General features: G+C 40.1%; 1 protein-coding gene across 1 annotated transcript in view; it reads left to right on the plus strand.

Moving 5' to 3' along the window:
* Positions 1-9,351: 9,351 nt before the first annotated feature.
* c1qtnf12 (C1q and TNF related 12) overlaps positions 9,352-27,224 on the plus strand; it is a 75,008-nt gene continuing 57,135 nt past the window's right edge. The window contains exon 1 of the mRNA XM_061972392.2: positions 9,352-9,985. Coding sequence (XP_061828376.1) covers positions 9,809-9,985 — 177 coding nt within the window. The 5' untranslated portion in view covers positions 9,352-9,808. The remainder of the gene's footprint in view (positions 9,986-27,224) is intronic.

Below are 27,224 nucleotides of genomic sequence, written 5' to 3' on the forward strand. Positions count from 1 at the left end.
GTTTAAACATTTTTAAAAACCCTAAAAATTAAACTACTTCCTGTCCCTCACTTAGTAATGTTTGAACATGTTTAACAAACGCAACAATAAAAGTACTTCCTGTCCCTCATTTAGTAATGTTTAAACATGTTCAATAAACATAACAATAAAACTACTTCCTGTCCCTCACTTAGTAATGTTTAAACATGTTTAACAAACATAATAAAGTTACTTCCTGTCCCACACTTAAGAATGTTTAAACATTTTTAAAAACCCTAAAAATTAAACTACTTCCTGTCCCTCACTTAGTAATGTTTGAACATGTTTAACAAACGCAACAATAAAACTACTTCCTGTCCCTCACTTAGTAATGTTTAAACATGTTTAACAAACATAATAAAACTACTTCCTGTCCCTCATTTAAGAATGTTTGGACATTTTTAAAAACCCTAACGATAGATCTACTTCCTGTCCCTCATTTAGTAATGTTTGAACATGTTTAACAAACGCAACAATTAAACTACTTCCTGTCCCTACTTAGTAATGTTTAAAGATGTGTAACAAACGTAGCAATAAAACTACTTCCTGTCCCTCACTTAGTAATGTTTATACATGTTCAATAAACATAACAATAAAACGACTTCCTGTCCCTCACTTAGTAATGTTTAAACATGTTTAACAAAAATAATAAAGTTACTTCCTGTCCCACACTTTAGAATGTTTAAACATTTTTAAAAACCCTAAAAATAAAACTACTTCCTGTCCCTCACTGAGTAATGTTTGAACATGTTTAACAAACGCAACAAAAAACTACTTCCTGTCCCTCACTTAAGAATGTTTAAACATTAAAAAAAAAAACTAACAATAAAACTACTTCCTGTCCCTCACTTAGTAATGTTTAAACATGTTCAATAAACATAACAATAAAACTACTTCCTGTCCCTCACTTAGTAATGTTTAAACATGTTTAACAAACATAATAAAATTACTTCCTGTCCCACACTTAAGAATGTTTAAACATTTTTAAAAACTCTAAAACTTAAACTACTTCCTGTCCCTCACTTAGTAATGTTTGAACATGTTTAACAAACGCAACAATAAAACTACTTCCTGTCCCTCACTTAGTAATGTTTAAACATGTTTAACAAACATAATAAAACTACTTCCTGTCCCTCATTTAAGAATGTTTGGACATTTTTAAAAACCCTAATGATAGATCTACTTCCTGTCCCTCATTTAGTAATGTTTGAACATGTTTAACAAACGCAACAATTAAACTACTTCCTGTCCCTACTTAGTAATGTTTAAAGATGTGTAACAAACGTAGCAATAAAACTACTTCCTGTCCCTCACTTAGTAATGTTCAAACATGTTTAACAAAAATAATACAACTACTTACTGTCCCTCACTTAAGAATGTTTGAACATTTTCAAAAACCCTAATAGAACTTAGTAATGTTTAAACATGTTTAACAAACGTACCAATACAACTTCTGCCTGTCCCTACTTAGTAATATTTAAACACGTTTAACAAACATAACAATAAAACTACTTCCTGTCCCTTACTTAAGAATGTTTGAACATTTTTAAAAACCCTAACAATAGAACGACTTCCTGTTCCTCACCTAGTAATGTTTAAACATGTTTAACAAACATAACAATATAACAACTTCCTGTCCCTCACTTAAGAATGTTTAAACATTTAAAAAAAAAAACTAACAATAAAACTACTTCCTGTCCCTCACTTAGTAATGTTTAAACATGTTCAATAAACATAACAATAAAACGACTTCCTGTCCCTCACTTAGTAATGTTTAAACATGTTTAACAAAAATAATAAAGTTACTTCCTGTCCCACACTTAAGAATGTTTAAACATTTTTAAAAACCCTAAAAATAAAACTACTTCCTGTCCCTCACTTAGTAATGTTTAAACATGTTTAACAAACATAACAATAAAACTACTTCCTGTCCCTCACTTAAGAATGTTTGAACATTTAAAAAAAACTAACTAACAATAAAACTACTTCCTGTCCCTCACTTAGTAATGTTTAAAGATGTGTAACAAACGTAGCAATTAAACTACTTCCTGTCCCTCACTTAGTAATGTTTAAAGACGTTTAAAAAACATAACAATAAAACTAGTTCCTGTCCCTACTTAGTAATGTTTAAAGATGTGTAACACACGTAGCAATAAAACAAAACTAGTTTCTGTCCCTCACTTAGTAATGTTTAAAGACGTTTAAAAAACATAACAATAAAAGTACTTCCTGTCCCTCACTGAAGAATGTTTTAAAACCCTAACAATAGAACTACTTCCTGTCCCATGTTTACCGAGTAAGACCTTTGTACTAAGGAAATGTTAGGCAGAGACAAATGGGGTTAGTAGTGAAAGTAGCGTAAAAGCAGCAATAAAAATATATTTATATGGACTAATTCAATGATTCGTTTAGTTTCTGTTCTGTGGATTCGAGAAGTCAACAAACGAAACTTGTTAATAACTTCAATAGAGTTTGTCAGTGTGTATAGTTCAGTTTTACAAGTAAAGTGCAGGTCAAAAGTAAATTAAAGTACAAGACAAAATTAAAGAAAACAACGCAAAATCAACAATAAAGAACCAAAACAGATTAATCTGCTTTGGAACTTTATTGGAACGTCTTAGATTGCTAGCTGTCTGCCAAACTGTATAACCTCAACCTGAACTAAACAATCAAAATGTATAACCTTGAATCCTCCATCTTAATATTCTTTCACCATGTTGCCCTTTTTTATGAATTTTTATCGAATGAATACACAATGTTGGCAAACAGGAACACACAAATGTACACTTAAAAAAGTCTCAAATAATGAAATGTATGGATCTGTCAAAATTCAAAACTGGTTTATTAAGCAAGGAATAATCTGCTGCCACCAAATATCCCAAAAATATTCAAAGACGGAGATAGAAAATTTAATTTGAGGGGTAACTTGAATCTAAGACAGCCATTTGTGTTAACTCTGGAATGTGCATATATGAGTTTGTGGGGTGACTCTGTGTAAACAATTGCATGAGGAAATCAAACAAAGCATCATTCAGTTTAAAAAGAAATATAAAAAAATAAATGGTACAAAAAAAGAGGGGGTGAAAATAAAATATATTAAGAATATATGTTATTCATTTAAACAACATTTGATAAAATGAGTGTTTATTTGATCTATTATTTGTATTATATTTTATTTGAGTCGGATGTGTATCCTGTAATTATGTACTAAATATACTACATACTATAATATAAATGAATTTTGTTGTAAAAACAGGTGAATGTTTGCTTCTTCCTGCTCCTTTTCGGACACACGCCATGATGTTCTTTTTTGTTTATTTAACTCGTTAAAATTGTTTTTGGTTGTTGTGATTGATATAAAAGGTAGTTTTATTCCTCCCAAATGAAATTAACATTGATGTGTTTTATTATTATAGTTAGGCATGTAAGCAGGGTGAAATACATCTGATAAATATTCCGTTTTGGTTAAGTGAATACGTCTAAGTTTGGCATTCCTTGATTTTGTCTATTTTCTCAAGAGTTAATTCCTAAATATTTAAATACTAAAATATTTTCTTTCTCACATTAATGGATAGGGAATTAATGGTGGACTTTTGGCGCATGCGCAAACAGATCGGGCAATGACCAAATATAAAGTCGGGTGACGCCAGCGAGACGCCATATTGGGAAGGTCAGTTGTACTCCACTCTGCTGCCTCTGTGTGGCGCCATTGTGTAATAATACTGCATAAGATGCATGTATGTAGTTAAAAACATGTTGCTTATGCAATTAAGAGCCCAGTTTTCTTTGACATATAGACTTAGATAAACTTTAATGAGCCACAAGGGAAATTGTTCAAAACAGTAGCTCAGAACGGGCAGTGACCAAATAAAAAAATGGCTGGTGACGCCATCGAGACGCCATATTGGGAAGGTCAGTTGTACTCCACTCTACTGCCTCTGTGTGGCGCCATTGTGTAATAATACTGCATTAGATGCATGTACGTTAGGGATGTCCGATAATGGCTTTTTGCCGATATCCGATATTCCGATATTGTCCAACTCTTTAATTACCGATATCAACCGATACCGATATCAACCGATATATACAGTCGTGGAATCAACACATTATTATGCCTAATTTGGACAAGCAGGTATGGTGAAGATAAGGTACTTAAAAAAAAAATAAAATAAAATAAAATAAGATAAATAAATTAAAAACATTTTCTTGAATAAAAAAGAAAGTAAAACAATATAAAAATAGTTACATTGAAACTAGTAATTAATGAAAATGAGTAAAATTAACTGTTAAAGGTTAGTACTATTAATGGACCAGCAGCACGCACAATCATGTGTGCTTACGGACTGTATTGATATATATTGATATATATATATATACTTATATACACTTTATATATAAGTATATATACTTACTTTATTTGTCGCCATGGAGGCGAGGATTAGTGATTTAGAAGTAGCTAAAACACTGCCGACTGCGGATGTCCGGGAACCGGTACTTTTCAAACAGAGTATAGTACCGTTTTTGATTCATTAGTACCACGATACTATACCAATTTCGGTATTCCTTACAACCCTATAGTGGACGATTTAACACTTGCTCATTTCTAAATTGGTCTTTATCGATCTTTATGGGATTGATTGACAGCTAAGGTAGTCTCGAGCTCACCCGTGACCCTCAGAAGGTTCGGGTAGGGATGTCCGATAATGGCTTTTTGCCGATATCCGATATTCCGATATTGTCCAACTCTTTAATTACCGATACCGATATCAACCGATACCGATATATATGTAGTCGTGGAATTAACACATTATTATGCCTAATTTAGACAACAAGGTATGGTGAAGATAAGGTCCTTTTTTAAATAAAGAAATAAAATAAAATAAGATAAATAAATTTAAAACATTTTCTTGAATAAAAAAGGAAGTAAAACAATATAAAAACAGTTACATAGAAACTAATAATGAATGAAAATGAGTAAAATGAACTGTTAAAGGTTAGTACTATTAGTGGACCAGCAGCACGCACAATCATGTGTGCTTACGGACTGTATCCCTTGCAGACTGTATTGATATATATTGATATATAATGTAGGAACCACAATATTAATAACAGAAAGAAACAACACTTTTGTGTGAATGAGTGTGAATGAGTGTAAATGGGAGAGGGAGTTTTTTTGGGTTGGTGCACTAATTGTAAGTGTATCTTGTGTTTTTTGTGTTGATTTAATAAAAAATAAAAATAAATAAAAACCTGATACCGATAATAAAAAAACGATACCGATAATTTCCGATATTACATTTTAACGCATTTATCGGCCGATAATAGTTTATCTAAGTCTATATGTCGGCAGGCCGATATTATCGGACATCTCTAATGTAGTTAAAAACAAGTTGCTTATGCAATTAAGAGCCCGGTTTTCTTTGACATATAGACTTAGATAAACTTTAATGATCCACAAGGGAAATTGTTCAAAACAGTAGCTCAGAACGGGCAGTGAACAAAAAACACAAAAAACGGCCGGTGACGCCATCGAGACGCCATATTGGGAAGGTCAGTTGTACTCCACTCTACTGCCTCGGTGTGGCGCTATTGTGTAACAATACTGCATAAGATGCATGTATGTAGTTAAAAACATGTTGCTTATGCAAATAAGAGCCCGGTTTTCTTTGACATATAGACTTAGACAAACTTTAATGATCCACAAGGGAAATTGTTCAAAACAGTAGCTCAGAACGGGCAGTGACCAAAAAAAAAAAACGGCCGGTGACGCCATCGAGACGCCATATTGGGAAGGTCAGTTGTACTCCACATTACTGCCTCTGTGTGGCGCCATAGTGTAATAATACTGCATACAATGCATGTATGTAGTTAAAAACATGTTGCTTTGGTTGGTTTTCTTTGACATATAGACTTATACCAAACTTTAATGATCCACAAGGGAAATTGTTCCACACTGTAGCTCAGTTACAAAGATTGATTGATTGAAACTTTTATTAGTAGGTTGCACAGTGAAGTACATATTCCGTACAATTGACCACTAAATGGTAACACCCCAATAAGTTTTTCAACTTGTTTACGTCGGGGTCCACTTAAATTGATTCATGATACAGATATATACTATTTTCATAATACAGTCATCACACAAGATAATCATCACAGTATATAAATTGAATTATTTACATTATTTACAATCCGGGGTGTGGGATATGGAGGGGGGCGGGGGGGGGGGGGGGGTTAAGTTTGGTTGGTATCAACACTTCAGTCATCAACAACTGGATCTTCAGAGAAATTGACATTGGAACAGTGTAGGTCTGACTTGGTGCATATGTACAGCAAGTAGTGGACATAGAGAGAGAGATCAGAAATTATAAGAAAAAGTGACTACATTTGATTGTTTACATTTGATTACTTACAATCCAAGGAGGTATGATGAGGAAGGGAGGGTGTTTGTTTAGGGTTGAAGTTGCCTGGAGGTGTTCTTTTAGTGCGGTTTTGAAGGAGGATAGAGATGCCCTTTCTTTTTCTACACCTGTTGGGAGTGCATTCCACATTGATGTGGCATAGAAAGAGAATGAGTTAAGACCTTTGTTAGATCGGAATCTGGGTTTAACGTGGTTAGTGGAGCTCCCCCTGGTGTTGTGGTTATGGCGGTCATTAAGGAAGTAGTTTGACATGTACTTCGGTATCAGGGAGGTGTAGCGGATTTTATAGACCAGGCTCAGTGCAAGTTGTTTTACTCTGTCCTCCACCCTGAGCCAGCCCACTTTGGAGAAGTGGGTAGGAGTGAGGTGTGATTTGGGGTGGAGGTCTAGAAGTAATCTGACTAGCTTATTCTGGGATGTTTGGAGTCTAGATTTGAGGGTTTTGGAGGTGCTAGGGTACCAGGAGGTGCATGCGTAATCGAAAAAGGGTTGAACGAGAGTTCCCGCTAGAATCTTCATGGTGCTTTTGTTGACCAGAGAGGAGATTCTATAGAGACATCTCGTTCGTTGGATGGAAAGGATAATGCACACAAGGCCACAAAAAGAGGGCGAAAACAAAAGGTATAAAGTAGACCAAAAAATGTACCATAGTTGCAATATAAATATAACATATATGTAATATTTACATATTATATTATTATATCATATATACAATATGTATAACAAATCCCAATTACCGTGTACAATATTACAGTATATGTAACAGCTGCAGCAAAAAAAAAAAAAAAAAAAAAAAAAAAAAAAAATATATATATATATATATATATATCATACTTGCCAACCCTCCCGGATTTTCCGGGAGACTCCCGAAATTCAGCGCCTCTCCCGAAAACCTCCCGGGACAAATTATCTCCCGAAAATCTCCCAAAATTCAGGCGGACTCAATAAACGGCGTGCCTGCCCAATCACGTTATAACTGTAGAATGATGGAGGGCGAGTTCTTGGTTTCTTATGTGGGTTTATTGTTGGGCAGTTTCATTAACGTCCTCCCAGCGCGGTAACAACACACAACAACAGCAGTCACGTTTTCGTCTACCGTAAAGCAGTTCGTCTGCCGTAAACAGCAATGTTGTGACACTCTTAAACAGGACAATACTGCCATCTAGTGCATTTGATGAAAGCACTTTTGTGCGTGCCACACAGCAATGCATCATCAGAGAGGGTGTTCAGCATGGTTCGAAAAATAGTGACAGAGAATAGAACAAGGATGGACAATTCAACCCTTAACTCAACAAGTATATGTGTAAATAAATGAACACTGAAATTCAAGTATTTCTTATATATATATATATATATATATATATATATATATATATATATATATATATATATAAAATAAAATAAATATATATTTATAGCTAGAATTCACTGAAAGTCAAGTATTTGTTATATATATATATATATATATATATATATATATATATATATATATATATATATATATATATATATATATATATATATTAGAGATGCGCGGATAGGCAATTATTTCATCCGCAACTGCATCACAAAAGTCATCAACCATCCGCCATCCACCCGAACTAACATTTAATCAAAACCGCACCCGCCCGCCATCCGCCACCCGCCCGTTGTTATATATCTAATATAGACGATGCAAGGCATTAGTGAGGTTATAAAGCTTTTGCCTGTTAAAGAAAGGCGACTGATCCAATGTAGCAGAGACATTCAATGCGTGCCACGCTGTCACGGCCCAGACGCACACCAGTGTGCAATTATCTGGGAGCCGCGCTGAGCGCACCTCCAAGCGCGCTCGCGCCACTCAAACTGCTGCAGGCAGCTGCGTTCACACATGCATCTGTAAGCCTTGTTTTAACATCCTGTGGCACTCTTCTGGGATCACGGCGGACGAAACTGCTCATGCTCAGGGTGTTTGTGGAGGTTCGGGGTTTTGCACAAATGTGATGCACCATGTTATAGATGTCCCGGTTTTGTGACTGTCGTAGACATAAACAGCGTCGCAGCTCTTGCAAATCACGTAGCCAGCATTACTATCATCCTGATTTACAACCTCATAAAAACGAGTCCACGCTGAACTTTTCTGGCCTTTTTTTCCCCTGGTCTTTAGTATTCCCTTTTTTAGTTTGTCGCGTACCACGTTTGCTGCCGGAGTTGCCATCTCTTTTTTTTTCCTTCTTCTGTTGTGGCATGCTGCAGGTGCCTGCTCGTTTTTCGTATGTGGGTAACAACATTTAACTATGTATATATATTTCCGAATTGGTTTAACTGCCACCCGCCTGAATCTATTTAAAATCTAATTTTTTTATTATTTCAACCGCCCGACCCGACCCGCGGATAAAATCTATTTTTTTTTTATTTCAACCGCCCGACTCGCGGATAATCCGCGGACTCCGCGGTTGTGTCCGCAAACCGCGCATCTCTAATTATATATATATATATATATATATATATATATATATATATATATATATATATATATGAAATACTTGACTTGACTTAGCCACGCCCCCAACCCCCCCTCCCAAAATCGGAGGTCTCAAGGTTGGCAAGTATGATATATATATATATATATATAAAAACATAGAGAGGTAGCTAACACATTGGAATACAATTGGAATAATTGCAGGAGTAAAACCAGGAAATCCCTCACACCTCACCAGGTTAGATTTCATGAATTTGCTGGAGGCAGGTTGGATCCGCACGTCGTAACAGACCTCTCACGCGTGCCAAAAGAACCCTTTGTGTGCGTTCAAGGAGAGATGAAGCAGAACCGGGGTCAGCTGGCGGGCTTGGAGAAAAGGGCGGGGAGGACGTGCTCAGTCCTGGGAGCTCAGAACGCCAGGAGGACACGGACGCACTGAGACCTGTTTGATGTCCGACAGGTGTGAGGTGTGGGGGGGGGGGCCGAGGAACCGCTTCCGCGCCTGAAGATCCCGGCAAGGACTAGTCAAGACTAAGAGATGTGATCATTTTTTTCTTCAATCTTTTGAATTGCGACCCTTGAACCGTTCTGGGCGCCCCCTCCCTTCTCCCGGCTCCCCCCCCAACAGAGCAGAGAGCGTGAAAAATCTCACTAATGGGTTTATTTGCTGTCATGTGTCATTCCCTCAGAGCATTCTGCTCGGAACATTTCATAGTTGAGTAACCAGGAGGGTGAAGAGGGTGGAGGTGGGGCGGGGGGCTCAGCTGCCGTCTTTCTGACTGTCTCTCAGAGTTGCCAGATCCTTCCCCAGCTCGGTGGCCGCAGGCGAGCATCCTCCCTCCCCGAGAGAGCGCCCCCCCCAACCCCCCTCCCCGTCAGGATCCGTCCCGTGCGAGCCGGCCTGGAGATGTGGCGCGGGGCCGCGCCGCTGGCCGTGGCGCTGGCGGTGTTGTGGACCCACTGCGTCCTGGACGGCGCGCAGGCCAAGAAGGAGAGGAAGAGGCCCAAGGAGACCCCGCCGCAACACACCGAGACACAAAACCTGACCCTGTCCAACAGCGAGGAGGAATCCGGGATCCTTAAGGTACGTTCAAAGCCTCTGACAGGGTTGTCGGGGACAGGTGTGACCTGCCGGGGGGGTCGAAGCTCGTCACAAATGTGCGAAATTCTTAATGGGTGACTTGCACCGGTATGTCAGGAATGTGACCACGGCATGAATTAGTGTGAAGTGGAGCGTGAGCAAATACTCACAGATTTTTAATGATCGTGGACTAGGGTTGTCCCGATACCAATATTATTAGTACCGGTACCAAAATGTATTTTGATACTTTTCGGTACTTTTCTAAATAAAGGGGACCACAAAAAAATGGATTTATTTTAACAAAAAATCTTAGAGTACATGAAACATATGTTTATTATTGCAATTTAGTCCTTAAATAAAATAGTGAACATACTAGACAACTTGTCTTTTAGTATTAAGTAAACAAACAAAGACTCCTAATTAGTCTATGCAGTAACATATTGTGTCATTTATACACCTATTATTTTGTACACAATATAAAGGACAAACTGTCAAAATTGATTATTAAACATTTTTAAAAACTCTAGAAATAAAACTACTTCCTGTCCCTCACTTAGTAATGTTTGAAGATGTTTAACAAACGCAATAATAAAACTACTTCCTGTCCCTCACTTAGTAATGGTTAAACGTGTTTAACAAACATAATAAAAGTACTTCCTGTCCCACATTTAAGAATGTTTGGACATTTTTAAAACCCTAACGATAGAACTACTTCCTGTCCTTCACTTAGTAACGTCTGAACATGTTTAAACAAACATAATAAAGTTACTTCCTGTCCCACACTTAAGAATGTTTAAACATTTTTAAAAACCCTAAAAATAAAACTACTTCCTGTCCCTCACTTAGTAATGTTTGAACATGTTTAACAAACGCAACAATAAAACGACTTCCTGTCCCTCACTTAGTAATGTTTAAACGTGTTTAACGAACATAATAAACGTACTTCCTGTCCCTCATTTAAGAATGTTTGGACATTTTTAAAAACCCTAACGATAGATCTACTTCCTGTCCCTCATTTAGTAATGTTTGAACATGTTTAACAAACATAATAAAGTTACTTCCTGTCCCACACTTAAGAATGTTTAAACATTTTTAAAAACCCTAAAAATAAAACTACTTCCTGTCCCTCACTTAGTAATGTCTGAACATGTTTAAACAAACATGATAAAGTTACTTCCTGTCCCACACTTAAGAATGTTTAAACATTTTTAAAAACCCTAAAAATAAAACTACTTCCTGTCCCTCACTTAGTAATGTTTGAACATGTTTAACAAACGCAACAATAAAACGACTTCCTGTCCCTCACTTAGTAATGTTTAAACGTGTTTAACGAACATAATAAAAGTACTTCCTGTCCCTCATTTAAGAATGTTTGGACATTTTTAAAAACCCTAACGATAGAACTACTTCCTGTCCCTCACTTAGTAATGTTTGAACATGTTTAACAAACGCAACATTTAAACTACTTCCTGTCCCTACTTAGTAATGTTTAAACATGTGTAACAAACGTAGCAATAAAACTACTTCCTGTCCCTCACTTAGTAATGTTTAAACATGGTACTTTTCTAAATAAAGGGGACCACAAAAAAATGGCGTTATTGGCTTTATTTTAACAAAAAATCTTAGGGTACATGAAACATATGTTTATTATTGCAATTTAGTCCTTAAATAAAGTAGTGAACATACTAGTCAACTCGTCTTTTAGTAGTAAGTAAACAAACAAAGACTCCTAATTAGTCTGTTGACATATGCAGTAACATATTGTGTCATTTATACACCTATTATTTTGTACACATTATAAAGGACAAACTGTCAAAATTGATTATTAATCTTCATTTACTGTTAATATCTGCTTATTTTCAGTTTTAACATGTTCTATCTACACTTCTGTTAAAACGTAATAATCACTTATTCTTCTGTTGTTTTGATACTGTACAAAATGTAGGTATCGATCCGATACCAAAATAAGAGCCCGGTTTTCTTTGACGTACAGACTTATACCAAACTTTAATGATCCACAAGGGAAATTGTTCCACACAGTAGCTCAGTTACAAAGGATGGAAAGGATAATGCACACAAGGCCACAAAAAGAGGGCGAAAACAAAAGGTATAAAGTAGACCAAAAAATGTACCATAGTTGCAGTATAAATATAACATATATGTAATATTTACATATTATATTATTATATCATATATACAATAGTGGAGCGTGAGTAAATACTCACAGATTTTTAATGATCGTGGACTAGGGTTGTACCAATACCAATATTATTAGTACCGGTACCAAAATGTATTTCGATACTTTTCGGTACTTTTCTAAATAAAGGGGACCACAAAAAAATGGATTTATTTTAACAAAAAATCTTAGAGTACATGAAACATATGTTTATTATTGCAATTTAGTCCTTAAATAAAATAGTGAACATACTAGTCAACTCGTCTTTTAGTAGTAAGTAAACAAACAAAGACTCCTAATTAGTCTGTTGACGTATGCAGTAACATATTGTGTCATTTATACACCTATTATTTTGTACACATTATAAAGGACAAACTGTAAAAATTGATTATTAATAGAGATGTCCGATAATATCAGCCTGCCGATATTATCGGCCGATAAATGCTTTAAAATGTAATATCGGAAATTATCGGTATCAGTTTTTTTTATTATAGGTATCGTTTTTTTTGTTTTTTTTAAATTAAATTAACATAAAAAAACACAAGATACACCTACAATTAGTACACCAACCCAAAAAACCTCCCTCCCCATTCACACAAAAGGGTTGTTTCTTTCTGTTATTAATATTCTGGTTCCCACATTATATATCAATATATATCAGTACAGTCTGCAAGGGATACAGTCCGTAAGCACACATGATTAATTGAATTTTACTCATTTAAGTTAATTTTACTCATTTTCATTAATTACTAGTTTCTATGTAACTGTTTTTATATTGTTTTACTTTCTTTTTCATTCAAGAAAATGTTTTACATTTATTTATTTATTTATTTTTTTTTAAAAAGGACCTTATCTTCACCATACCTGGTTGTCCAAATTAGGCATAATAATGTGTTAATTCCACGACTGTATATATTGGTATCGGTTGATATCGGTATCGGTAATTAAGAGTTGGACAATATCAGAATATCGTATGTTGGCAAAAAGCCATTATCGGACATCCCTAGTTATTAATCTTCATTTACTGTTAATATCTGCTTATTTTCTGTTTTAACATGATCTATCTACACTTCTGTTAAAATATAATAATCACTTATTCTTCTGTTGTTTTGATACTGTACAAAATGTAGGTATCGATCCGATACCAAGTAGTTACAGGATTGTACATTGGTCATATTCAAAGTCCTCATGTGTCCAGAGACATACTTACTGAGTTTATAAACATAATGTGAATTTTTTTAAAAAGGAAAAAAGATTTTTGTGACGATACAAAATATCGATGTTATCCTAGTAGTATCGGCGAGATACGCTCTTGTACTTGGTATCATTACAGTGAATGTCAGGTGGAGATCCACCCATGGCGTTTGTTTACATTGCGACGCCGGTGAGCTACGGTGTGTAGTGAAGCATGTTTAGCTATTCCTCGTCCTCCAGTGATACTTGTAAGAAACTTACTTTGTTTGTCGCCATGGAGGCGAGGATTAGTGATTTAGAAGTAGCTAAAACACTGCCGACTGCGGATGTCCGGGAACCGGTACTTTTCAAACAGAGTATAGTACCGTTTTTGATTCATTAGTACCTCGATACTATACCAATTCCGGTATACCTTACAACCCTATAGTGGACGATTTAACACTTGCTCATTTCTAAATTGGTCTTTATCAATCTTTATGGGATTGATTGACAGCTAAGATAGGTTGGAGCTCACCCGTGACCCTCAGAAGGTTCGGGTAGGGATGTCCGATAATGGCTTTTTGCCGATATCCGATATTCCGATATTGTCCAACTCTTTAATTACCGATACCGATATCAACCGTTATATGCAGTCGTGGAATTAACACATTAGTATGCCTAATTTGGACAACCAGGTATGGTGAAGATAAGGTACTTTAAAAAATAAAAAAATAAAATAAGATAAATAAATTTAAAACATTTTCTTGAATAAAAAAGGAAGGAAAACAATATACAAATAGTTACCTAGAAACTAGTAATTAATGAAAATGAGTAAAATTAACTGTTAAATGGGGGGGGGGGAGGTTTTTTGGGTTGGTGCACTAATTGTAAGTGTATCTTGTTTTTTTTATATTGATTTAATTAAAAAAACAAAACAAAAACAAAAAAAAGATAGCGATAATAAAAAACCGATACCGATAATTTCCGATATAACATTTTAACGCATTTATCGTCCGATAATAGCGGCAGGCCGATATTATCGGGCATACCTGATATCAACCGATACCGATATCAACCAATACGGATATATACAGTAGATAATGGCTTTTTGCCGATATCCGATATTCCGATATTGTCCAACTCTTTAATTACCGATACCGATATCAACCGTTATATGCAGTCGTGGAATTAACACATTAGTATGCCTAATTTGGACAACCAGGTATGGTGAAGATAAGGTCCTTTTTCAAAAAATTAATAAAATAAAATAAGATAAATAAATTAAAAACATTTTCTTGAATAAAAAAGAAAGTAAAACAATATAAAAACAGTTACCTAGAAACTAGTAATTGTCATGACTTGGTCCTGGGTGTTAGCTTTTCCGGGATGCAACGGAAAGTTGGCTCGGGCGAGACGGGAATGTAACTACATTTTTATTTAAACTACAAAAAAAAGGAAGTAAACAAAAGGCGCGCACAATGGCGGAGAATAAACTATGAAAAACAAAAAGACTATAAACATGGAACAAAAACTTACTTTGGCATGGGACATGAAGCAGGATCTTAGAGGATGAAGAGTGTACAGAAGCATAAATGTGGAGATGTCGTCAGGAAGACAAACTGAAAACACTGAACTTAAATACTACAGACATGATTAACGAAAACAGGTGTGTGACTCAAAACGTGAAACAGGTGCGTGACGTGACAGGTGAAAACTAATGGGTTGCTATGGTGACAAACAAGAGTGCACAATGAGTCCAAACGTGGAACAGGTGAAACTAATGGGTAATCATGGAAACAAGACAAGGGAGTGAAAAGCCAGAAACTAAAGAGTCCAATAACTAAAAACATGACTAAAACAAAACATGATTACACAGACATGACAGTAATTAATGAAAATGAGTAAAATTAACTGCTAAAGGTTAGTACTATTAGTGGACCAGCAGCACGCACAATCATGTGTGCTTACGGACTGTATCCCTTGCAGACTGTATTGATATATATTGATATATAATGTAGGAACCACAATATTAATAACAGAAAGAAACAACCCTTTTGTGTGAATGAGTGTGAATGGGGGAGGGATGTTTTTTGGGTTGGTGCACTAATTTTGTGTTTTTTTATGTTGATTGAATTAATAAAAAAAACAAAAAAAACCGATACCGATAATAAAAAAAAAAAACATACCGATAATTTCCGATATTACATTTTAAAGCATTTATCGGCCGATAATATCGGCAGGCTGATAATATCGGACATCTCGAGGTTCGGGCTTGAATCTCCACTCTGTGTGGAGTTTTCACGTTCTTCCCCTGCCTGTGTGGGTTTTCTCCCGGTACAGTAGATCCCCGCGGGTGGTCTCGGAAGGAAGCCCCCTGCGGACACTGAAAAAACACGAGTAATTGAGACGGGCCATAAAAATGTTTGACACAGCTTGGATCTGCTTGTCGTTACATCCCCCATGTATGCTGTGTTATTATGCTATTTATCTTTTATTTTCACGTGTTTATACACGCGTACCAACACTAAGTGAGATGGGGTTTTTTTTAAATGAAAAAAAAACCGGCTTGTTTTCAGAGAGAAAAAATGCACAATTAGGTTTCCCCCCCATACACAAGACCTGAACGCACCACAGTTATGGGCAATAAATGCAAAAGAGAAACTAGTACATAACTCTCTCCTATGCTGCCACAGATAGATTTATTATATATTTGCTTACTTTTCTTTAATCACCGATTTGTGCTCACAAATGCCGGTGCTCTGTGTTATTGCTTAAAGGTGAGCTTTTATTTTGCATTTTTGATAAAAGGTGTTGGTCACCCTAGGCATTCTTAATTGGATTCAACCAACGCTTATTATTGAACTTTCACAGGTATCCATCCATCCATCCATTTTCTACCACTTGTCCTTTTCCCACCAACACGTCTTCCTATGAGGAAGCAGTGCCTGGGGAATCTGTGGTGGGCTCTCCTATTTCTGGGGCTGAGGTTGCTGAGGTAGTTAAGAAGCTCCTCGGTGGCAAGGCCCCGGGGGTAGATGAGATCCGCCCGGAGTTCCTTAAGGCTCTGGATGCTGTGGGGCTGTCTTGGTTGACAAGACTCTGCAGCATCGCGTGGACATCGGGGGCGGTACCTCTGGATTGGCAGACCGGGGTAGTGGTTCCTCTCTTTAAGAAGGGGAACCGGAGGGTGTGTTCTAACTATCGTGGGATCACACTCCTCAGCCTTCCCGGTAAGGTCTATTCAGGTGTACATGAGAGGTTGCTACGCCGGATAGTCGAACCTCGGATCCAGGAGGAACAGTGTGGTTTTCGTCCTGGTTGTGGAACTTTGGACCAGCTCTATACTCTCGGCAGGGTCCTTGAGGGTGCATGGGAGTTTGCCCAACCAGTCTACTTGTGCTTTGTGGACTTGGAGAAGGCATTCGACCGTGTCCCTCGGGGAGTCCTGTGGGGAGTGCTCAGAGAGTATGGGGTATCGGACTGTCTGATTGTGGCGGTCCGCTCCCTGTATGATCAGTGTCAGAGCTTGGTCCGCATTGCTGGCAGTAAGTCGGACACGTTTCCAGTGAGGGTTGGACTCCGCCAAGGCTGCCCTTTGTCACCGATTCTGCTCATAACTTTTATGGACATAATTTCTAGGCGCAGTCAAGGCGTTGAGGGGATCTGGTTTGGTGGCTGCAGGATTAGGTCTCTGCTTTTCGCAAATAATGTGGTCCTGATGGCTTCATCTGGCCAGGATCTTCAGCTCTCATTGGATCGGTTTGCAGCCGAGGGTCAAAGCGACTGGGATGAGAATCAGCACCTCCAAGTCCGAGTCCATGATTCTCGCCCGGAAAAGGGTGGAGTGCCATCTCCGGGTTGGGGAGGAGATCTTTCCCCAAGTGGAGGAGTTCAAGTACCTCGGAGTCTTGTTCACGAGTGAGGGAAGAGTGATCGTGAGATCGACAGGCGGATCGGTGCGGCGTCTTCAGTAATGCAGACGCTGTATCGATCCATTGTGGTGAAGAAGGAGCTGGGCCGTAAGGCAAAGCTCTCAATTTACCGGTCGATCTACATTCCCATCCTCACCTATGGTCATGAGCTTTGGGTTATGACCGAAAGGACAAGATCACGGGTACAAGCGGCCGAAATGAGTTTCCTCCGCCGGGTGGCGGGGCTCTCCCTTAAAGATAGGGTGAGAAGCTCTGTCATCCGGGGGTAACTCAAAGTAAAGCCGCTGCTCCTCCACATCGAGAGGAGCCAGATGAGGTGGTTCGGGCATCTGGTCAGGATGCCACCCGAATGCCTCCCTAGAGAGGTGATTCGGGCATGTCCGACCGGTAGGAGGCCACGGGGAAGACCCAGGACACGTTGGGAAGACTATGTCTCCCAGCTGGCCTGGGAACGCCTCTGGATCCCCCGGGAAGAGCTGGACGAAGTGGCTGGGGAGAGAGAAGTCTGGGCTTCCCTGCTTAGGCTGCTGCCCCCGCGACCCAACCTTGGATAAGCGGAAGAAGATGGATGGATGGATGGATTGTCCTTTTCGGAGTCGCGGGGGGTGCTGCAGCCTATCTCAGCTGTATTCATGTTTAATTAAAAAAAAATAATACAAAAGCCCAGTGGCCCTTCTGTGCCCAAGTGCCCTCATGTGCTTGTCCACCAACATCCCATAAACAATGTGCGCGTGAATGCTTGTTATCTACATGTGTGTCATGTAGGGCTGCATTAGGTCATCGATTACAGCGTTTCGAAAAAAGCTTTGATTTGTATTGCTTTGATGATTCGTTCGATGAGTAAAATATGCGGACATAAAACACATGAGAGCGGTGCACCTGTTGGTGATGCAGGTCATACTGCAGGTGATGTGGTGTGTGTGTGTGTGTGTGTGTGTGTGTGTGTGTGTGGCGGTTGTAGCGGAGTGCCAAGATTTTTTGGGAATTGTAGAACTTTGAATATGGATTTCCTGGAAATTTGGGAAAACCGGGCATTTTTGAAAATATTGATCATACCACAATTGTCCTCCACGATATGAATGGGTTGGTGTTGGAATTTTTAGAATTGGTTAAAAAATGTTGACGTAGTAACAGTTTGAATTGAGAATTGGTATTCTGAAATTCCTGGAATTTCGGGAAAACCGGGTATTTGTATGTAAAAAAACAAACTTTTGTTGTCCCCACAAAGAGGAATGTTTTTGATGGTGGAATGGTGGGAATTGGTTGACAAATGCGTGGAGGGGGGCGTGGCCTGCGGACCTGCAGTGAAGCGGGGTGTGCCAGGACCGGCTTCAAGATCAACGACAGTTGCGTAGATGGCCCACCTGGGTCTGCTTATCTAATCACCTGTCGCTCTGTTAAAAGGCAGCAGCCGGGGAGGAGAGAAATTGACACCCACTAAAGACAATTGCTGAAAAGCACAACAGAGACTTTATTGTTAAAAAAAACAGTGTCTAAAAACCCTGAAAAGGAGCGGTGATGTCTGTACTTGGTGGTCCGAAGAACCCAAAGGAGAGATACCTCCACAAAGTGTAAATATGAAAACTCTAGGACTTTAGGGCCTTTGGAAAGCCAGGAATTGGGTGGAAAGTCTTGAAAGTGGAACGGTTCGAATCGGGTGAGAAATGTTTCCGGGAATTGTGCTAGTTTGAAAAATGGCCCATTCATTTTCAACAGGCAGAATGTGCCGGAAATCTGGTATGCTTAGGAAAATGTGAGCAACTGTGTCCCGGCCGAAAAACAACAAAGTAGAAAGAGAGCACAGGGCCCAAAGATGACGAGAGAAGTTCTGCGGTCATTAAAAAGTGAAAAAGACAGACCTTTAGGTCCCATTCTGATGATGCAGCATATTACTTTAAAGCATACTTCATATTTAAGAGCAGAAAATAACCAGAAACAAGGTAAAAGTCTCTTTCGGCAGCTAACGTCATCTTAACACATGTAAGGACGTGTTCGCATCTACAGTCTGTATGCTAATGCTAAACAGTTAGTCCAAAAATCAAACACCACTCCTCCAATTAATACATTTGATACAATTTATACTTTTTCAGAGATAATTTTTGTTTAGTTTGCTTCTTTATTTATCATCATTGCCTGGTTTTAGGCTACAAAGGTTTTTTTTAAGAAAACAATTATCTTTCAAAATATTAGTAAAATATTGTTCCTGTGATAAAAATACAATTTCATTCCTATGTGCATATATAAGAAGAAAGAAGAAATCGATTAATCGGACGAACTAATCTATAGATTCCTCGACCAGTCTGCGATGTACCTTGCGTCTCACCCGCAGTGCAGCTCACCTGATCCTAATGAGGATAAGCAACGGAAAAATGAATGGTTGATAGAGGTTCTGTCATTCCTGCTCTCTTGATGTCATCGCTGTGGTCCGCATGGTGTGAGTCGTGTGACATCACAAGGTAGATTCATACCTTTGTCATAGAGCCAGACTCCAACTACTCAATTGCAGCGTTGCGAGGTTTTATTCAAGGACTCCGGGGCGGGGGAGAAAATGCAGACGGATAGAACAGTGGATGGTGTGGCTCTCCTGCCGATCGTGTCCAAATATTTTGACAAAATCTCTCCAGCACAGTGGTGCCTCCTGGCGGCTGGTGACTTCGACTCCAGCACGGGGGCCACGCTGGCCGACATGTGCACAGAGATGACCCAGAAACTCTCGGCCGACGCCTTGAAAATCATCCTACTGTTGTTCCAACGGCGGGTTGGAGACACACAAGTCGATAAAGTGGTGTCGGTCCCGGAGGGCACCATGAACAACACATTTGCTACGGCGCTTGGTGTTCCCGTGCAGCCGTGCGACTACGCCAACAAAATGGACTCGCTGCTAACGGAAGAGATTTCTCAGAGGGTAAACAGCGGTTTGGCGCCGGCCATCAACATGGATGCTCAGCCACTGGTGCCGGTTATCTACATCCCTGGTACCTTTACCAATCTCAAGGTGCTCTACCAGATGGTGCGCCTTGCCTGTGGTTCATTGTGGACTTACCTGGGTCGCGTTAAATTGACAACTCGGTGTTTCGGACCCTGCTGGCGTCAAGTGTCAGCGCATGAGCCTCATGACCACGCCGAGGTGACCCAGCCGTTAGGTCGGATGTCGGCCAGCAGCCCACAGTCAAACATCCGCCTTGATGAGACGACTGAGGCGGTGACTGAAATCCTCCACAAATGGTCTGAACCCAAAGACACGGAACCTGCAGGCGTACGACCCAAGACCCCTGCGAATGTTGAGGGCACAGCGTCTGACATTGTCACCACAATCGTGGGCGACCTCCACTATGCCTCAGACATGGAAAGAATCAGCAGCAGCTCGGTCAGCCCCCATTTCGATCTGCGGTTAATTCAGAAGACGTTGATTGACTTCTTCGCATCGAGCGTACAACCCATCCACCGCCAAGTCTTCCTCCGCAAAAACAGCTTTGTCGATTTCTCCAGAATGCGATTTGACAAGCTGATGGCGGATGTGGTCAGTCAGGGTCTGTGGAAGAACTCGGAGTACCTGGTGAGTCTTCAGGGAACCTGTGCTAGCACGTCCCACATTGAGCTGTCCCTGCCAGGCGTTCTCCCTGAAACTCCTCTGACTTTCGAGGGAATCCAAGACGACATTGAGGACCTGTATAACAATTTTGCTGTAGCGGGGACAAAAGTCACCGAAACACTTGAGAACCTGAGTGATGAGATCTCAATGTTTTCCAAAAAGTTGAGGGATAAAATCTACAACTATGTGAACACTCACCAGGAGACCTCTCAGCTGGAAGCCAAGCCACCACAGGGTCGGAAAAAGCCCCCCAAATCGGATGTTCTGTTTTACATTGTGGAAGATTCTGTGGGGAAGTTCTTGCAACAAGTGCTCCTCTGGATGGAGATGGAGCCCAGGAAGTGGAAGGCCAGTGCTGATGAAGTCTGCGGTACGCTGAGTGACATCGACACGCTCATAACAACAATTGGTACCTCAACTGTCATCAAATCGTCCCTTTGTAGAGGAGACAGACTTGGCGTGCAGACTCAAACAAAGCTGTCGAGAGGTCTCATCAGCAAGATGATCAAGACGCTGGTCAAAGATTTAACCCCAGACATGAGGAAGTCGCTGAAACCGCACACCATACAGCTGATAATTGTCCGGCTAGCAAGCAAAGTGTCCAAGAAGGTCAACCTGCAGTCTCTGTCTACTTTAGATGCGGACTTCATCCAGACCGTCACGGAAGACGTCCTCCAGCATTATCATTCCCAAGAGAGGCTGTTGGAAGCTTTAATCTCCCAGGAATCATCTTTTGATGACGTTGTGTTGAACCGTCTGATGGACAACCTGAAACGCTGCAAAAGTGATGCAGACGGGAGTAAACTCAAGAAGTTATTTTCCGCTTTACTCAAACCCTTCACTCCTTTCTGCATAGACTGAGTGAAGGACCAAGGACTGTGTCCGGTAATACTCGCATGCATGTGATACATGTAAAGATGATACACTTTGGAGTAGTCAGTGTACAGTTTGTACATGCATAAAGATGTAGTATCCAACTGAAAATGAGTACATATCTTTAACACAAGTGAGTACAGCTCACAGTCAACCTGTTTTTCAGTGGGATCATTGGTATCTAACACTGCCTTGGCTTTCATAGACATTAAATGATTAGAGCTGCCACACTCATGCAGCACCAGACCGTAGCAAGTCTTCAGAATGTTCCAGTACATGTTGGAATTCATTTTTTCGTCAATGAACAGCAGCTCTCCCAGAGCCGGCAGCTTCCATGCAAGACTGGAACTATGACGTTACAGCCATCAAGGGTTTCGGATCTTTAAAAATGTCACAGTACATGTCAGAATACATGTTTCCTTCAATGAAATGCAGTTCTCTAAATGCCGGTAGCACTCATGCAGCTTGAGACGGTGAAATTACGAGCACCAAGGGAGTCAATCTTCAGAATGTCCCAGTACATGTTGGAATTCATGTTTCCTTCAATGGACAGCAGATCTCCCAGTACCGGCAGCATTCATGCAAGACTGAAACTATGACGTTACGACCACCAAGGGTTTCGGATCTTTAAAATTGACAGAGTACATGTTTCCTTCAATGCTGGTAGCACTCATGCAGCTTGAGACAGTGAAGCTACGACCACCAAGGGAGCCAATCTTCAGAATGTCCCAGTACATGTTGGAATTCATGTTTCCTTCAATGGACAGCAGATCTCCCAGTGCCGGCAGCATTCATGCAGACTGAAACTCTGATGTTTCGACCACATGTTTCTTTCAATGAACTGCAGTTCACTCATGCAGCTTGAGACAGTGATGCTACGAGCACCAAGGGAGCCAATCTTCAGAAAGTCCTAGTACATGTTGGAATTCATGTTTCCGTCAATGAACAGAAACTCTCCCAGTGCCGGCAGCATTCATGCAGACTGAAACTATGACGTTTCGACCACTACATGTTTCCTTCAATGAACTGCAGTTCTCTAAATGCCGGTAGCACTCATGCAGCTTGAGACAGTGAAGCTACGAGCACCAAGGGAGCAAATCTTCAGAATGTCCCAGTACATGTTGGAATTCATGTTTCCTTCAATGGACAGCAGATCTCCCAGTGCCGGCAGCATTCATGCAAGACTGAAACTATGACGTTACAACCACCAAGGGTTTCGGATCTTTAAAAATGTCAGAGTACATGTTTCCTTCAATGCTGGTAGCACTCATGCAGCTTGAGACAGTGAAGCTACAAGCACCGAGGGAGCGAATCTTCAGAATGTCCCAGTTGGAATTCATGTTTCCTTCAATGGACAGCAGATCTCCCAGTGCCGACAGCATTCATGCAAGACTGAAACTATGACGTTTCGACCACATGTTTCCTTCAATGAACTGCAGTTCTCTAAATGCCGGTAGCACTCATGCAGCTTGAGACAGTGAAGCTACGAGCACCAAGGGAGCCAATCTTCAGAATGTCCCAGTACATGTTGGAATTCATGTTTCTTTCAATGGACAGCAGATCTCCCAGTGCCGGCAGCATTCACGCAAGACTGAAACTATGACGTTACGACCACCAAGGGTTTCGGATCTTTAAAAATGTCAGAGTATATGTTTCCTTCAATGCTGGTAGCACTCATGCAGCTTGAGACAGTGAAGCTACGAGCACCAAGGGAGCCAATCTTCAGAATGTCCCAGTACATGTTGGAATTCATGTTTCCTTCAATGGACAGCAGATCTCCCAGTGCCGGCAGCATTCATGCAGACTGAAACTATGACGTTTCGACCACATGTTTCCTTCAATGAACTGCAGTTCTCTAAATGCCGGTAGCACTCATGCAGCTTGAGACAGTGAAGCTACGAGCACCAAGGGAGCCAATCTTCAGAATGTCCCAGTTTATGCTGGAATTCATGTTTCTTTCAATGAACTGGAGCTTTCTTAATGCCTTCAGCACTCATGCAGCCTAAGACCGCGAGTGACGCTGCCAACACCGAGGGAGCAGATCTTCAGAACGTCACAGTACATGTTGCGATTCATGTTTCCTTCATTGAACCGGAGCTCGCTTAATGCCTTCACCACTCATGCAGCCCATGACCGAGAGTGACCACCGAGGGAGTGGCTCTTCAGAGTGCAGCATTACATATTGTAATTCATGTTTCCTTCATTGAACCGGAACTCTCTGAATGCTTTCAGCACTCATGCAGCCCAACACCGTGAGCGCCGCTGCCACCACCAAGGAAGGAGATTTTTAGAATGTCCCTGTACATGTTCTAATTCATGTTTCCTTCAATGAACCACATCTCTTCATGCCGTCAGCATTCATGCAGCCCAAAATCTTCAGAATGTCACAATAAATGTTGTAATTTGTGTTACCTTCGATGATCCGCACCGCTCCCAGTGCTTTCAGCATTTATGCAGCTGAAACCATCGCGCTACACAAATGTCCCAGTACATGATAGAATTAATGTTTCCTATACTGAACCACATTTTTCCCAGTGCCAGCAGCACTCACACAGCCTGAGACTGTGATGCTCCTGCCACCAAGAGAGCGGATATTCAGAATGTCACCTACATGTATGAAATTCACGTTTCCTTGATTGAACCGCATCTCTCCTCATGCCGGCAGCACTCATGCAGCCCGAGACGCGACGTGCACCAAGGGAGCGAACCCCAAGAATGTCACAGAACATGTGGTGATTCATGTTATCTTCAATGAACAGCAGCTCTCCCAATGTTTTCCAGCACTTATGCAGCTGTAACCATCTTCAAAAATGTTGGAATTAATGTTTCCTTCAATAAACCGCATCTCTCCAAGCACTCAGACGGCCCGAGACTGCGACGCCCCCGCCACAGTCTCAGAATGTCACGGTGCATGTAATGAACCACAGTGCAGCCCCTGACCATGATGCTACCACGCTTATGCTTACATACACAAATATCTTGCTACTCTTGTTTTGAGGAGAAACTCCCTTGAACTGCAGCTGTCCCACTTTAGCGGCACTCGTGCTGCCCCTGACCATGATGCCACCGCCCCAATGTTTGTAGACATTCATGTTGCTACTAACCTCCGCTGCCAGATGTTCAAACGATAATGACTGATTGTTTTCAGTGCCACTTTCTTCCTTCGAGCATTACTTTTTCCTTCCTTCTTTTGTCTGTTCCTTCCTTCTTTTATGTCCTTCCTTCCTTCCTTTCTTTCCTTAGTCCCTTCTTCCTTCTTTCCTTCCTTAGATCATTACTTTTTTCTTCTTTTGTTCCTTCCTTCCTTCCTTTACTCCCTCCTTCCTTTCTTCTTTCCTTCCTTCGATCATTACTTTTTCCTTTTGTCTGTTCCTTCCTTCTTTTATGTCCTCCTTTCCTTCCTTCCTTCCTTTCTTTCCTTAGTCCCTTCTTCCTTCTTTCCTTCCTTAGATCATTACTTTTTTCTTCTTTTGTTCCTTCCTTCCTTTACTCCCTCATTCCTTCCTTCCTTCCTTCATCATTACTTTTTCCTTCTTTCTTTTGTTCGTTCTTTCCGTCCTTTACTCCTTCCTTCCTTACTTACTTTCTTCCCTCCCTTCCTTCGTTCCTTCCATCAACACTTTTTGCTTCCTTCTTTTGTTCCCTCCTTCCTTTCTTTCCTTCCTTCGATCATTACTTTTTCTTTCCTTCTTTTGTTTGTTCCTTCCTTCCTTTAACCCTTCCTTCCTTCGTTGCTTCGATCATTACTTTTTCCTTCCTTCTTTTGTCTGTTCCTTCCTTCTTTTATGTCCTCCTTTCCTACCTTCATTCATTCCTTTCTTTCCTTAGTCCCTTCTTCCTTCTTTCCTTCCTTAGATCATTACTTTTTTCTTCCTTCTTTTGTTTTTTCCTTCCTTTACTCCCTCCTTCCTTCTTCCATCATTACTTTTTCCTTCTTTCTTTTGTTTATTCCTTCCTTCCTTTACTCCTTCCTTCCTTCCTTAGTTCCTTCCTTCCTTCCTTCCTTCCATCAACACTTTTTGCTTCCTTCTTTTGTTCCTTCCTACCTTCCTTTACTCTCTCCTTCCTTCCTTCCTTCTTTCCTTCCTTCGATCATTACTTTTTCTTTCCTTCTTTTGTTTGTTCCTTCCTTCTTTTACCCCTTCCTTCCTTCGTTCCTTCCGTCGTTGCTTCGATCATTACTTTTTCCTTCCTTCTTTTGTCTGTTCCTTCCTTCTTTTATGTCCTCCTTTCCTTCCTTCCTTCCTTCATTCCTTTCTTTCCTTAGTCCCTTCTTTCCTTCCTTAGACCATTACTTTTCCTTCCTTCTTTTGTTTGTTCCTTCCTTCCTTTACTCCCTCATTCCTTCCTTCCTTCCTTCCATCATTACTTTTTCCTTCTTTCTTTTTTTGTTCCTTCCTTTACTCCTTCCTTCCTTACTTAGTTCCTTCCCTCCTTCCTTCCTTCGCTCCTTCCATCAACACTTTTTGCTTCCTTCTTTTGTTCCTTCCTTCCTTCCTTCCTTTACTCCCTCCTTCCTTCCTTCTTTCCTTCCTTCGATCATTACTTTTTCTTTCCTTCTTTCGTTTGTTTCTTCCTTCCTTAACTCCTTCCTTCCTTCGTTGCTTCGATCATTAATTTTTCCTTTCTTCTTTTGTTCGTTCCTTCCTTTTATGTCCTACTTTCCTTCCTTCCTTTCTTTCTTTAGTCTCTTCTTCCTTCTTTCCTTCCTTCGATCATTACTTTTTTCTTCCTTCTTTTGTCCGTTCCTTCCTTCATTTACTCCCTCATTCCTTCCTTCTTTCCTTCATCACTTTTTCCTTCCTTCTTTTGTTCCTTCCTTCCTTTACTCCCTCTTCCTTTACTCTGCCCCTGACCACGATGCCACCGCCCCAATGTTTGTAGACAATTATCTTGCTACTAACCTCCGTTGCCAGATGTTCAAACGATAATGACTGATTGTTTGCAGTGGATAGTAAATGCAAAGTACAATAAAAGCTGTACACTGACTACTCCAAAGTACACCACAGTTCATTCTGTGTTATGGCTCACCAGAAGATAGAAGTAAAAGGCAGGAAATTAAAATGAATATTACTCAGTTGGAAGTGAATGTGTCGTGTGAACGCAGGGTCCCCGGCTCTTAGTCTCACCTGGATGTGATCCAGGTGGTGCATTTAGCAGGAATTTTAATGTACGATGAAAAATCCCATTGAACATGTCGAGACGCTTGAGTCATCAAATCCCGCCAGCTCAGGTTGTCGTGCGTTGTTGGCGAAGGATCTGCTTACATTGTTCCTCTGGATAAAACACGACCTCTTAAAGGGGAACTGCACTTTTTTTTTTAATTGTGTCTTCTCATTCACGATCCTTATATAAGACAAGCACGAGTGTTTTTTTTTTAATGCATTCTAACTTGTAAATAAGCACTAGCAAAAGTCAGCTAACAATGAAGCCAATGGGAGCCGCGCTATGTCTTCATAAAACGCTCTCTCTCTAAAAAAAAACCCATCCAAAAAC

The sequence above is a fragment of the Nerophis lumbriciformis genome, linkage group LG01 (genome assembly GCF_033978685.3).
Source record: "Nerophis lumbriciformis linkage group LG01, RoL_Nlum_v2.1, whole genome shotgun sequence".
Lineage (NCBI taxonomy): Eukaryota > Metazoa > Chordata > Actinopteri > Syngnathiformes > Syngnathidae > Nerophis > Nerophis lumbriciformis.